The 15676-nt window shown below is 38.4% G+C and overlaps 1 protein-coding gene across 1 annotated transcript; it reads left to right on the forward strand.

Moving 5' to 3' along the window:
* Positions 1–11023: 11023 nt before the first annotated feature.
* LOC121512686 (claudin-19) lies at positions 11024–14272 on the forward strand. The gene is made up of 4 exons (XM_041792078.1): positions 11024–11396; positions 11837–12001; positions 13388–13466; positions 13560–14272. The coding sequence occupies exons 1-4, from the start codon at positions 11195–11197 to the stop codon at positions 13726–13728; spliced, it is 615 nt and encodes a 204-aa protein (XP_041648012.1). The 5' UTR covers positions 11024–11194; the 3' UTR covers positions 13729–14272.
* Positions 14273–15676: the final 1404 nt, after the last annotated feature.

The following is a 15676-nucleotide window of genomic DNA, read 5'->3' on the forward strand; positions in this document are numbered from 1 at the left end:
ATCATCCTGTGAAAAGAAATATTGTTTTGTGAAATATACATTTTTGGTCTCATATCAGTCTCATAATTAAGAAATAGACTGTGTATTTTGTCTGACTGTCCTTTATTGACAACATTACAAAATACACAATAATGCAGAAACACAACACTGCAAGCAAATATTGATTTATGTTCAGGCTCAAACTCAGCTACACTATCAGAGAACAGACTATCACAGGCCGGCCAGAGCAGGTGCCTGCACTAAAGGCAAAAAAAAGCACAAGAAGGTAGGTATCCTAACTTTAGAGGCTTCTTGTTCCTAGTGTTACATAACAGCACAGACCTAACAACTCTTCTGTATCTACAGGTAAGAGAGCTTACCTGTCCATGCTGGTGTCATTTAATCATTCCAGAGGCCTGAGAGTGATCAACCAGCCACTGCGTTCAGTGACCGAGTGAAATTAATTCTCAACGACACAAAGTTTTTTCGTGTCTTACCTGGCAGGTAAAAAAGGTGAGTGCAGCTGTCTGTCAACTGGAGCACGCCGTGTTGGGACACGAAGACACACCCACTTATTAGAGAAAGAGAGAGAGAGAGACTCGCACAGGCAGACAGAAAAACAGACAGAGGCACCAAGAACTTATTGTTTTGGTCTATTCAGGTCTTAATTAAAATGTAAATCCTCCTGAGAAAGAAAAAGACAAAGTCTTTGATCGTTTCTGTAAGGGAAAAATCACCAGACATCTTTTATCCAATGTTTTTCATGTGTGTTTTTTCTCTCAACCTGACAGAGCCTGAGGCACATCTTCAGGAAAAACCGGTAGAGGTGGTCAGAGAACTATTTAGTCTTTTGACTTTAAACCGATCCAACCCTTCACAGAGAAACTCAGCCCGCTCTTTTATACATGAGGAAATTAATAAAGAAGTTACAGATTAGATTGTGAACTTGGAAAAAAAATATGAAAGACATGGCTTGTAGTGACAGTGAAGCCAATTTAGGAACCACATTTCCTCTAATGCTCTTTAATCTGAGCACTAATGCTCTCTTTCTGTGTCAAATATGAATCCTTCACTGACAGGCCTGCAGCAGAGATGTCTCCAGTGCTAAACCTTTTCAACCGTTTCCAGAATCAACAAAAATTGTTATTACAGAGGAGTTGCATGGAACATCAATCAATGCACCAATTGCAAATTTAATAGTCCGTGCAAGACCTCCAAGCCCTTAAAGTTTCTAACTGAAGCCATGGTAGTAATGACTCATGGTATTTTGAATGACTGGTCATATCTGCATATTGGCCATCTGATCTGTTCCCTCTTTAATCAGCCAAATTTAAGACGGACAACTCCATAGCCCTACAGGAGAGTCAGTCATATTTCAAAAGTTGAAATGTTGGCATGTGGACAAAAGCAAACATTCTCATCGTGAGGTGTAAAATTAGGCAGGCCGTTTGGCCCCGGGCACTCGGTGCTGTGCCTGATGCAGGAATGACATCGAACTGGTTTGCAGCACCACCCAGGCCCATCAGCACAGGGTGTCACCCTTGTATGCGTGCCAAGGCAATCCTCAGTGCCTTGTTTAAGCTTGCTAAAAGGGACCTTATATTTATTGATACGCTTATTTAGTTACAGATAAAGGTAGCAGGCATTAAAAGACCTGAAGAGAGAGAAAACTGATCACAAATTACTTCAAAGATAAGGCACTGATTCAGTGATGCTACAGATACTGAAACTGTTATAAAAGATTAAGGTGTGAGCTTCCAATTTTCTTGACCTTAGTTTTAAACTGAAACAAGCCTTCTTAATGACACTTTGAGATACATCATGAAAGCCAAAAACAAAATAAATAATGGTGAAAAAAAAATCACTAGCTGCTTGAGTTTCAGGGTTCTGGACATTTTAAATACTAGATTACTGTCATAAAAATACTGGACCAGTTGAATAGAGCAGCACTACTGTGGATATTGTTGTTATTCTGAAACTTGATTGCTCTACAAGTCAAAATATCTCTTGTAAAAAGACCCACTGGGAAAGCACATAGATATACGATGCATCTCAACAAATTAGAATATTATGGAAAAAGTTCATTCTTTCAGGTAAGTTAATTCAAAAAGTGACACTTTCACATTTCTTGACTCAAACACAAAGTGAAATATTTCGAGACATGTTCTTGTTTCAATGTTGATGATTACGGCTTACAGCTCAAAAAAAAAAAAAAATCAACCACATCAAAATATTTGAATATTTCAAATTTATAATCAAAAGGGATTTATAATACCGAAGTGTTGATCTGCTAGAAAATCCTGTCCATTTCTGCAGGCCATACTGGGTTGTGGCAACTTTGCATAATTTACTGCATCAATACAATGTGGCATTTGGGGCCAATCAGTCTGTGGCACTGCTGGGGTGTAATGAAGCCCAGGTTGCTCTGATAGCAGCCTTCTGTATCGTTGAGTCTGGCATCTCTCATCGCCCTCCACAATTCCCCAGAGATTCCCTATAGGCTTCAGGTCAGACCAGTCAAACACAGTAACAGCAAATCAGTTTCTGGTAGTTGTGGCTTCATTGTGGACAGGTGCCTAGTCCTGCTGGAAGAGTATATCAGTATCTCCATAAAGCTTCTCAGCAGATGGAAACATGAAGTGCTCTAAAACCTCCTGGTAGATGGCTGACAGTGTTGACTCTGGACTTGGTGGTTTGTGTCTGTTGGTTTTTACTCTGTATTTGCCAAGTTTTAAGTGTTTTGAATGATTTAAACATGTTTCTTTCTGTTTTTAGATGGCATGTTTAGCACACAAAAGTCAAGAATAAATGTTTGCCTCTGCATGCAAAAGAAAACAATAAAGTATGTACTGCTGAGTGTGTAATGTGCAGCCACATTTAGCTAATAAAGTAGATGTATAGAAATACTTGGATTGAAATTGCACTATAAAGAACTACATTGACTGTGAGCCAGCACCAAGAGCTTTAATCAGTCCTCAAGAACACCTGCTCTGAGTTGTAGTGCTCATTTCAACAACTAGATGGCATCTTTCTCTTATATCTTTAACAGAATTTCCTCAGTATGATTCTTTGTATGTTTTGCTGATGTAGGTCAGGTCAGTACTTAATGGGCTTGTTTCTACATTAAGACGATGTTTATACATATCCAGTGTCAACTGCCATAATCTAAGACAAAACTAAATTATGCTAAATTACAGAAAGGCACAGGACTTTAACCTACTTTTGCTTCCGCCTTCTTTACTGAGCCACACCACTGGATAAATATTTGGGTGTAATTAACTCCAGTGGCTATTCCCAGACAAGAGATTGCAGTGAGACTCCTCCCCAGTGTCTGCTTCCTCCTGCTGTGATGATAGAGAGTAAAGAGAATGTGTTAGAAAGCTGCCTGTAGAGAGCTTGTCAGATGGGACCTCCATATCTATCAGTGAATTGATGATAACTCAGATTTACTTTCAAAGTTCTACCATATATTCATTAAATATTCAGACCCCCTTCACTTTTTCCAATTTTGTAATGTTGCAGCTTGATGCTACAGTTGAAAAACACATTTTTCTACATTAATCAACACTCAGTATCCTAATATGACAACATGAAAACTGAATTTTAGAAATGTTTGAAAATGTATTCAAAGAAACTGAAATATCACATTGACATACAGTAAGTATTCAGACCCTTTACTCACTTCTTAGTTGAAGAAACTTTGGTAGCAAATACAACCTCAAGTCTTTTTGAATATCACACATCGAGCTTTGCACACCTGGATTGGGGAATTTTCTGCCATTCTTCTTTGCATATCTTGTCAAGCTCAGCCAGTTTGGATGGATACTGTCACTGGACAGCCATTTTCAGGTCTCTCCAGAGATGTTCAACAGGGTTCAAGTCAGGATTTTGTCTGGGCCAATCCAGGACATTTACAGACTTGTCCCGAAGCCACTCCTGTGTTGTCTTGGCTGTATGTTTAGTCATTGTTATGTTGGAAGGTGAGCCTTCGGCCTGGTCTGAGGTACTGCACATTGCTGATATCTCTGTACTTTGCTCCATTCAGCCTTCCCTTAACCCTGACCAGTCTCCAGTCTGCTGCTGAAAAACACCCCAGCAGCATGATGCTGCCACCACCATGCTTCACTGTTGGGATGGTTTTGGTTTGGTGATGTTTACAATTGAGGCCAAACAGTTCAATCTTGGTTTCACTGGACCAGAGAATCTTGTTTCTCAGTCTGAGAGTCCTTCAGGTGTTTTTTTGCAAACTCTGGGCTTTCATGTGTTTCGCACTGAGGAGAGGCTTCCGTCTGGCCACTCTGCCATAAAACCCAGATCAATGGAGGGCTGCAGTGATGGCTGTTCCTCTGGAACTTAGTCCCATCTCCACACAGGATCTCTGGAGCTCGATTAGTGTGACCATCATTTATTTTTTGGTCACCTTTCTTACCAAGGCTCTTCACACCCGATTGCTCCGTTTGTACTGCTCCTTGGAAGAATCCTGGTTGTGCCAAACTTCTTCAGTGTTAGAATTATGGAGGCCACTGTGCTCTTTGGAACCTTCGGTGCAACGGAAACTTTTCTATAGCTTTCCGCAGATCTGCACCTCAAAACATCCTGTCTCTGAGCTCAGATACAAGATCTTTTTACCACATAACTTCAATCATTACAATCCATCTTTAAAAAGAGCAGCCCTAGACTGTGGTCTTTGTGATATTAATTACAAAGACCCAAGATTAATTCACCATGGGTTACAGTGCTTGACAACATTTAGCAAAGTTACAGTAGCAAGAAAAACTGCCTTTTACCAAGTCGATACCTCAGCTGAACCAGACTTATGTTAAACAGGTATCTGCCAAGCAGATGTTTACTTATGTATCCAGTGTTTTTGTGATGATTCACTAATTATTTGGCCATAATTTCTGTTAAATTTTGATACATTCTGGCTTATTTCCTGTATTTCATCAGTGAGGTTTGACAGTTGTAAATGTCTAAATTAGAAATATCAAATACATGACTATGGTTGCTTGTGATCTTTGTAACCAGCACTATTTTTACATACACAGTTTCTGTTGTGATAATTTCTTACATGCCGCTATAAATCCTTATCTTGTGAAAGAGGTATTTTATTATTAATATGACCTCTTATTTAAATGTTATATAACTGTGTTAGACCAACATAACACAATCAAACAATGCCCCAAAGCTCGAGCAGAAAAAGCATTCAAGAGTTTACAACCAATCTCAAAGGACTAGTTTGTTGAGACAAACAACCTGCATTTTTTTCTTATTCAAGAACCTCATGAACACTTTCTGATCCTTTCAAATTTCATAAGCACATAAAACACCCTGACATTTATGATTTTTTAGAGGAAACTGCTGATTTTTGATAAAAAATTTGACTGTAGTTGTTTGGAGGGCCGTTTCAATGATTGTTTCCATTTGATACGTTATTGTCCTGTTCACTCAGTGACCTCAAGAAACAAATCTTATTTTATTAAAGGTGTGCTTTTATGTGTTTTTGTCAACAGCCATGTCGGCATTACAGGAACAAAGATGCTGCTACTGAATGCTAACAGCAGCATACTAACCTGCTCATATTTACCCGAGCAGAAGCAATGATCATAATGAAGCTAGTCTCAGTTTTTCACGTCAGAGTACTAATATTTTCAAGTTACTGCTTGATTTCAGGCCAGGAGACAGTGGTTGTTCCTCCCAAAAACCATGATTGTATGTAAATGTATTTATTACTATCACAAATCTGCAGGAAGAGTGAATTAACACCAAAGGGATGGACTGACTGGTTCCTAAATTGTGTGCCGAGGCACACTACACTGCTTTCCACCTTATTAAGCAAATTACATTTTTCTCTTATTTTCCTAAATATTAATGCAAATGACAGTCAGAGTATTTGTCAAGTCATCAGCCATTAGGGTATAATTCAAATGTTTTTGAACAAACTTCATAATGATAATCATTTTTTTTTTTTTAAATAAAAACCTAAAAATGCACTGGTCCACATAATTAAGCACGACAAAATTTTAAAACATTTTATTGGTTGTAAAGAACTGAAAATGGTCATTTGTTGAATTTGCAGCATTAGGAGGTCATATTCACTGAAATCAAAGCTATTTCAATCAAAAACATCTTAACAGGCCAAGTTACATGTTAACATAGAACCACTTCTTTGATATCACTTTCACTATTCTTGCATCCATTGAACTTGTGAGTTTTTGGAGAGTTTCTGCTTTCTTTGCAGGATATCAGAATATCCTCCCAGAGCTGCTGTTTTGATGTGAACTGACTCCCACCCTCATAGATCTTTAGCTTGAGGATGCTCCAAAGGTTCTCAATAGGGTTGAGGGCAGGGGAGAATGGGGGCCACACCATAAGTTTCTCTCCTTTTATGCCCATAGCAGCCAATGACACAGAGGTTTTCTTTGCAGCATGAGATGGTGCATTGTCATGCATGAAGAAAATTTTGCTACAGAAGGAACTGTTCTTCTTTTTGTACCATGGAAGAAAGTGGTCAGTCAGAAACTCTATATACTTTGCAGAGGTCATTTTCACACCTTCAGGGACCCTAAAGGGGCCTACAGCCTTGTTGAGACATGGTGGCCATCCACCAACCATCCACTACTCCTCCATCTGGACCATCCAGGGTTGCACAGCACTCATCAGTCAACAAGACTGTTTGAAAATGAGTCTTCATGTATTTCTGGGCCCACTGCAACCGTTTCTGTTTGTGTGCATTGGATTGGGTGGCCGAATAGTAGATTTATGCACGACTGCAAGCCTCTGGAGGATCCTACACCTTGAGGTTGGTGGGACTCCAGAGGCACCAGCAGCTTCAAATACCTGTTTGCTGCTTTGTAATGGCGTTTTAGCATCTGCTCTCTTAATCTGATGAATTTGTCTGACAGAAACCTTCCTCATTATTATGTCTTTATCTGCACGAACCCATCTTTGCGCTGAATCAGCCACAAATTTCTTCACAGTATGATGATCACGATTAATTTTTCATGAAATATCTAATGTTTTCATTCCTTGTCCAAGGCATTACAATATTTGACACTTTTCAGCAGCAGAGAGATTCTTTTTCTTTCCAATATTGCTGAAACCTGTGGCCTGCTTAATAATGTGGAACATGTGGAAAAGTGCATTTTGAGGTTTTCATTTTTTTTTTAAATAATGGTTATCATTATGAAGTTTGTTCAAAAACATTTGAATTATGCTCTAACGGCTGATGACTTGAAAAATACTCTGACTGTCATTTGCATTAATATTTAGGAAAATAAGAGGAAAATGTCATTTGCTTAATAATGTGGAAAGCGGTGTAGTTGGCCTTCAGAAAAGCTGTGATGTGCTGATGGATACTGTATATCCATACATTAACAGTGCAACTATACAACAGCTTAAAAGGGCTGCATGGATATGGGAATGAAGTGCCTCAACACTTAAACATGTGCCTTTGATGAAAACTATTTGAAAACCCCTGCATAATGTAGGTCAATACAAACTGACTTGTTTTCAATGATGAAGAGGTATGTATTTTTAAAATTCATTTTTAAGATGGATGGATGGATGGATGGATGGATGGATGGATGCTTTATTGATCCTGAAGGAAATTCAAGTTTCAGCTGTTCCATAACATACATACACAAAAAAGAATAGTAAGAATAAAATAAATAAGTAAATAAATATATATTATAAATACAAATGATACATTATATTTCTTCCTATTTTAATTTTCTGTCGTATTTTCCAAGACATGTTCAAGCATTTGCTATAGATGTCGTATTCTATTCTCACTTTTAGTCCTTGTCTTGGTGTCACTTTGTACTTTTTCCCTTATGTCTTAACCGCAGGCATAAAGACTGTGACTCCACACAGGGGTGGATGTATCTGACGATTCATCATGCTGACAATTGTGAGATGTCTCACGCTGTGACCCATCCCCTGTCTTTAATTCACGTCATATAAAGTGTCATCGTCAATATTTCTTGCTTATGTTCACACCCACACAAAACTTTGTGACCATTTCCCCTTCTGAGTATGTGATTTCTTTCCTGGAGGTTGCTAAAAACATCTATTTTTTACCAGCTAAGGGGGAAGTTTAAGGGCCTCATTTATTTTTGGTTGTGAATTGCAAAACATGAAGCCCACAGCATGATGCCTCAAACTGACTCATAAAAGTGTCTGTGATTTCATTGTCATCATTGTTTTGTATTCACCACACAAATGTTTTTTTGTAGTTGTTTGGACCTTGCATGCACCTTTGGCACAAAGGCCAAATTTATTTGACTTGTCTGATTATCCTTGTTAAGAATAATATTTGATACCTGTTAAGTCTGCCAAGATTCAAAAGTAGAATAAGCACCTGACAGGAAGGCCTCCTTCCAAAATGCCTTAAATTCAAATTCATTTACATTTAATAGTCTTACTTTAAATTCGTTCCATTCAGTGTTTTCAGTGGTCGTCAGGGATGTACGATCTGCAATCAGACTTTTGATCTGCTTTGCAAGGTTACATTTCAGCCTTAGCAATAATCAATAGTAGCATGTATTCTTAACATTTTTCTTATGTTTCTTATTCATTAGCTATATTAAACATCTCCCATTACAGCTACAATATATACAGCCAGCCTTACTTGCTACAGTAAAACCTCACTTGATGTTGGCTGTCTCATACCAACAAACTATAAATGTCCAGGTGGTATTCTGTGGTTGTGGGTCTTTTGCAGCTGAGTCATGTATAGTCTGGTAACCTGCAGGTCTCTTTCTTTTTCAAAACTGTCCACTTTAACTTTTAGTTTTCAGTAGTAAAGAGGCTTTCACTAAAATTTGCTGATTGAAATGACACATTGATTTGATAATGTATTTATTATATTAGGGACCAGCCTCCAGCATCCCCTGCATAAAGCCCACTCTTAGGTGGGCTGTACACCTGGTTGTGAACTGTATTTTTAAGCTGAGTGCAAATTTGCATGAAAGTGTGAAATTAATTTTGAAAATCAGCTGTGCAGAAACTGCATGCAACATCAAAAATTCAACGCAGTTCATACTACATCAAATAACATAAAGAAGAACCTAAAGCCATTTGTTGGGTTTTTGGTTTCAGGGTTTGAAAACTAAATCAAAGTACTTTTTAAAATGACCTGGTTGTAGATTTTCCCATACACACAGACAGTGTGTTCATAATTTTCACCAGTTGGGAATGTCATGCTTTGCCCCATTGTTGCCCTACAATGACTGGCTCTTCAACACAATTGCAGACTTTTTCTTCTCTTTTTTTCAGCATGTTCTCTAAAGCTGCACCTATTTCACATGTCGATAGTCACATACGTATATACATTTTATTATCATTGTCATGATATTCTCCCTAAATGCTCCCAGGATGTTACTCAGTTATTTCACATGTAAGGGAGGAAGCCGCTTCACCTGAAGCAAAGACAGGCTGTGTGGGAGGACAGATTTCCTGGATCAGAGATGATCATGTCGTTGTCACTCAGTATCATCTGGCAAAATGTCTTTTTTTCCCTGTCATCATCGTGGTTTTATAACTCTGTTCATGGATGGATGGATGTTTTTATATCCCACATAAAAAAACTACAGGGAAACTGAAAAGTTTTCCTGATATTATCGTTAACCATCTGGTTCAGCTGCAGCTTGCAAACCTAAACAGGAATTCCTTTCAAAATAAAGTTTGAACTAAGCCGACCCTGTAAGTGATAGTAAACAATGGGAGTGTAACTTTTTCCCTTTCTACTATTTTTGCATACTTGCAAGTATAATGGAGGGATACCAAACATGAACAGCTTTAGACTTGCTCTGAAAGGAGCTGTGCCTTAAACTGGGGCAAAATGTTTTGATGTTTTATTTCAGGAAAGGGTGGACACTGATATGATCTCTTGGACAAATGGAGAGTGTTTACAAACTGGCATTCCCCGCACCAAAAATGGTCAACTCATTTGCTAATCGCTGGGTAAAATGAATGCTGTTTATTCTCATAAACACAAGCTTGCTGCTGTTAATGGGGGCAGAGAAGAATGACAATTGAGCATGTGAAGCCACTCATATTTTACTGACATTTTTTCTGTAATTTAATTTTTAGTGTTTTTTATGAACAATAAGATCAATATGTCAAACACTCTTGCAGTTAGCTTGGTCCCGCAGTGATTACTCCATCATACACTATATAGACAAAAGTATTCAGACACCTGACCATTACACCAACAGGGACTGTGACATTGCATAATGACATTGCATTCATACACATTTAATATGGAGCTGTCCATCCTTTTTCAGCTATAACAGCTTCCACTCTTCTTGAAAGGTTTTCCACAAGTTTTGGATTGGTTTTGTGGGAATGTGCACCCATTCATTCTGTAGAGCTTTTATGAGGTCAGGCACTGATGTTGGACAAAAAGGCAAAATTAACACAAACTGAAAGTTCCTCACTGGAGCTTTAGCCTGTCATTATTTCCCCTAAACATTCTATAGCAGGCCATGCTTCGCATACAGGATTACCTGTTTGCAATATTAGCAAGCTAATATTTAGTTTGAATTTCTTAACGTTACTCAAAACTGTAATTTTGCCTCGTTACTCCGTAAAAAAGTAAACTCCAGCAGTTATTCCTAAAATTCTGTAATATCCACGGATGCATTAAGTCGAAATATCACTATTAAAAAAATAAATCAAAGCGGTCACCAGTGGGTTTGTAAGGACAACTGTGTCCTGTGGAGGATTCACAAATCCCTTGTCAAGATAAATCTGTACTGCAGGCTACACAACAGTGACAGTGATACAGGAATATGTCTGCTAATGGTCATTTATCCTGGAAAAAAAAGCACAAGGAGGAAGGAGGGGTCCAACTGTTGAGGAGTCATGTCAGAGTGAACCAGAATCGTCCTCCTTTTTCTCTAAAGCGGGGCTTGGAGCACTATAACTAGCAGGAAACAAACATCTCACACTATCAGCTGCAGGTGGAGAGACCTCCCAATGCGTCACGGGACTTGGACCTTAAATAGAGGCAGCGTCGCGCGCGTATAACGGTCAACGGCGCTGTGAGGAGATATTTAAAGAGACATCTCTCTCTGTATCATTCATTCTCTGCTTCAACAACTTTTGGTCACTTTGTTGGTTTTAAAACCGAGACATTTTTTTCTAAATCCTCCGATATTTTTTTGTTTTAACTTTATTACACTTTCCGATCTCTATCCTACATTTGGATACGATGGCCAGCTCGGGGCTGCAGCTTCTCGGTTTCTTCCTCTCACTGATTGGCCTCGCTGCCACCGTCGCCGCTACCATCATGGTTGAATGGAAGAAACAGTCTCAGGGTAAAACGTACCGCATCTACGAAGGCCTTTGGATGAGCTGCAGTGGCAACGAGAGAACAACCTGTGAACTCCACCAGTCCCTCCTCAAGCTGCCAAGTACGTTTGTATCACATCTGCATCTGCTGTGAAAGCCAGACACTGCCTGTTGAGATACCTTCCACTGGCGATAAGTTACTAATATTAGCCAGAAGTGTGTCTTAGTGCTAACTCTGTGGACTGGCCTCTTAAGTCCTCAGTCTTCTATTCAGGGAATTTAAAAGATATATCAGGGTGTTTTATAGCTAAATGTCAAACTTCTATATTTTTTGTATGGTTGCAATTTTCATTTAACTGCAGTTTTTATCACTGTGTTTAAAGATTAAATCCCACTGTATAGACCTAATGGATAGACTGTTCAGTAGTATTACATACAGCTTTAGAAAGAAGAAACATTCCCTCTAGATGCGGCAGAGATTGTATCAAACATTTACAGACTATATAAATACCAAGTTTACTGTAATATAAATATATATTTTTTCCCTGTTGTGTTCTCCCAGATGAGGTTCAGGCTACCCGGGCCGTGATGCTGCTCAGCATCTTGCTCTCAGCTGTGGCTCTGCTGGTCTCCACAGTGGGGATGAAGTGCACACATTTCATGGATGGAAAGCCTGACAGCAAATCCCTCACAGCCATGATCGGAGGAATGTTGTTCATTGTTTCAGGTGTGTTTGGTAGCAGCAGAAACTGAAGTAACAGTATAAAGACCTTTGCAGTCATTTAAAACAACCACAACATTTTCTGACAACATGAAAAACTGAAACCAAAGCAATAACTTACAGTAGTGAAACCAGCAGGAGCAGAAATACAGTATATGACAAAATAGTATACAGATGGGCAAGGCCCCCTATGAGGGGGTATAAAGGGGAAAGCTTTCTGGGGTCCAGCCAAATGCAGGACCCATGGAGGTAAGAAAAATCACAGTTCATAAGTTAATCTGTGGAAACCATATTTTATATTTGACCTGAATAATAACCAGTCAACAAAAAATACTTATTTATGCTACAGTACAATATAGCATTTTCAAAATTTAAACCCTTTTTCTGAAAACATAATCATCTTTTTTTAGGTAATGATACCAATTTAGGTGGGCACATTGAACTAAACAGTGAGTAAAGTTATGTCAGACTTCATAGCAGAGCCATGATGTGCACAAATGTCAGGATACCATAGAATAAAGTAGAGGGAACCTAAATAACTTTGGGGGGAAATAATTCAACAGTTGCAAAATAAAGGGGCCCAGCCAACTCTGTAGGCAGTCCTGCTAGTGAGGAAACATGAGATCCTATAGCCTGATCAGATTTGTGTCTTAGCACAACAGATATGTTGAGGTAAGGTTGCTGTAAACATGTGTGACTGAATTCTGGATTAAGACCATTAGAAAATTGTTCACCTCTTTCCTGGGTTGGTTTAAGTTGAGTAGGAAAAATATCTGAGCCCATGACATTACCAGTATTGATGGGGGATTTCATGCCCCCTTAAAGCTACAATGATATAAAATCACAGAGCAGTTTATCTCAGTACAGTCTGATGTAGCTGATGTCACTGCCTTTCAGCTACAGTGGCCTAGCGTGTCATTAAAAGTGTCTTAATGGAGAGATTTGTACCAGAAAACAGTCAATTTAATCCCCAACTCTTGTGTCTCTGCTCTGGCACAGAGCAAGGCAGTTGCGACCTGGTCAGAGGCAGTTTTAAAAATTTCAGAGGATTGTATTTCTTCTGAGTCGATTTGGCTTTAGCTCATTCAACTGACACACCCACACCATCCGAGAGCAGATTTGCAGATACTGCTTCATTTAATGAATTTGATGCTTAATTTGACAAATTTAGAGACCCTTTTCAAGACTAAAATTTGTTCTGTTGGTCCATAACACAGTGGCCTGTCATTCAACAAACCCAAATTTTTTTTTTATCACTCTACAGGGACTTTAAATCATCTGAAAATAATTTTAGGCTAGAATTAAAAAGTTTGCCACCCCTAACAGCATTCACTTCTCTCTTTTTTTCTCTTATCACACTATTTCAGCATAACTTTTTCCCCCATTGTTCAGGTCTATTGACTGTTGTCATAACCTCCTGGTATGTCAGCATGATTGTAGAGACCTTCCATGAATCCCACCGCCTGGAAAGGTATACACCACACACACATTGTGGAATAGAGGTTACTGTTCCAATGGTTGGACTGGAAACCAGTTGTAAATGTAAATTTATCCTTTTTTTCAGCTTTGAGTTTGGTAAAGCAGTGTTTGTCAGCTGGGCTGGCGGCCTCCTCACAATAGCCGGCGGTGCTTTCCTGAGCTGTCGGAGGTGCTCCCGGACCAGGTCGGCTGAGTCAATTAGTGGGAACCACCTTCTCTCCACCAGCAGTAACCCCAAATCCAACTACGTCTAGAGGAGAGAACAAAGGAGGGCTAGGAGGGGCCTCAGACCAGCAGTGACTTTAAGACTGGAGCTGAATATGTTGATGATGAACTTAATCACTGCAGGATTGCTGAATACTACTATACTGCAAATCAGGAACCTGCATCAGGATTACACAAAAAAACAAAACTGTATGACTTTGAATCCTGTTTTTTATATAATTTTATGCTACTGCTTCTTTGTTCAGTGTCATTTGTTTGCATCTGTTATTTTTCAGTCAGAGAAATATATTTTTGCTTCAAAAGGTCAACTGACACATTTCAAATCCTAAACAAAGTAAACTTAGTCAGCTATTTTGCATAAAAGTATAAAATCATGAATTTATATACCTGTCAGTACAGTATAGACATAGTGTTGGTGCTCCAGTGAAAACTTTACAGTGTATTTCCCATACAGATCATCCCATTTAGCTTTTTGTATCATAGATATTTTTCTGTAAATGTGACTACTTTTTCAAGTATTTTTCATTGTATTTTCATGTAACATGTTGTTGTGACATATGTTTTGTCAGTATACGTAAGGCTCATATGTACAGTTTGAAAAAATAAATGAATTTGAATATTTTCATTCTGTTTAGCTCTCATTAGGGAGCTAAGTTTTGAGTTTTGTCTTTATAACTCATATCATGCCATCACAAAGGAGCAGATGCAGTTTTACGCCTACTATATTTAAGAAGTAAGCTAAGTCATGAAATCTGCTTTTTACAAAAAAGTAGAAAACAAAAAAGTTAAGTATTCCACAAAATACATGATACTAATCTGATACATAGTAATCAGTAAAGCAAGGTGAAAGGAATAATCCCACAGTAGAAACACTATAAAATTGAATAACTTGTGCAAAAGTACCATTTATTTGTGTTGATAGCCCCGGCAGGATTTGTTCCTGTGTTTTGTTGCTCTCCACAGCTGGCAAGGTCTTTGTGGGACAACATGAGAACCTGAGTGTCTTGTTTGAAGAGCAGCATCAAAGGAGAGAGAAAGAGGAAACGACCCTCTCTGAATTAGTCTGACTGATGTCTGTAAGCAGGCAGACTAAAGTTAACTTCTTTTCCATTGATTTTCACTGACTTTTTCAAAGTTAATTTATTTGATTTAGGCAAATCCCTGAAGAAACAGATTTTTACCCTCATTAGTTCCATTAAGCTGAGTTTAAGATAAGACTGCAGCCTGTTGTCATAGTGGGTCCTGTTGTCCTTAAAAGGCCTAATGTGCTCCTCTAATTAGAGACTTTCCTGACACTGAAACAGTTTCCTTCCTCCAAATCTACCGTCATTTTACCCTTCAAACACTATATTTACTGGCATACGTTATCACAGCTACTACCGTGGTTAATTTAGAGAGGAGAATTAATCAAAAGGAAAGAGAAACTCAGAAGAGACCAGATATGAGTCACTGTTGTTGGAAGATAAATTGTGGAAAAGTGCTGAAAATAACACGTAAACAAAATATTCTTCATAGTTACAGGAAAGTTACAGATAGTTGGGCGATACTTATCATATTTTGTTCATAAAGAATATGAAAGAGCTGCATAGTATTTCTGACCCAATCAGTTTTTATCATACATCACGTGTCACAAATAGAAAGGTTTGATGATAGATTTGTGCACTGATAATTTTGGCCTGGATAAACTTAAACTATAAATCATGTGACTAAAAACAGCATCTGAGCAAACGTGGGTGGATCTTTATTCTTGTGTCAGCTTTACTACAATAACAGTTTACTCTTAAGCCCTGCATGAGTGGTTATTTGAACTGCAGCCTTGCAATTATGTCATAGTAATTATCATAGCATTAAAATGACTATTGTTGTACTCATTAAGATATCCTGCTATTTTATCAAGTATTTGTAGATGTTTTAGACCTTAATCATATGTTGTATGGTAATAACTTCATAATGAAGTGTAATCTTTTCTCTCTGGAT

This window comes from Cheilinus undulatus, linkage group 7 (assembly GCF_018320785.1).
Source record: "Cheilinus undulatus linkage group 7, ASM1832078v1, whole genome shotgun sequence".
Lineage (NCBI taxonomy): Eukaryota > Metazoa > Chordata > Actinopteri > Labriformes > Labridae > Cheilinus > Cheilinus undulatus.

Excerpts from the sequence above, each read along its gene's own strand:
- LOC121512686 (XM_041792078.1), top strand. The coding sequence starts at position 11,195 with ATGGCCAGCTCGGGGCTGCAGCTTCTCGGTTTCTTCCTCTCACTGATT. Across the intron at positions 11,397-11,836 it reads GTCCCTCCTCAAGCTGCCAA|ATGAGGTTCAGGCTACCCGG; the intron begins GTACGTTTGTAT and ends GTGTTCTCCCAG. Across the intron at positions 12,002-13,387 it reads AATGTTGTTCATTGTTTCAG|GTCTATTGACTGTTGTCATA; the intron begins GTGTGTTTGGTA and ends CCCATTGTTCAG.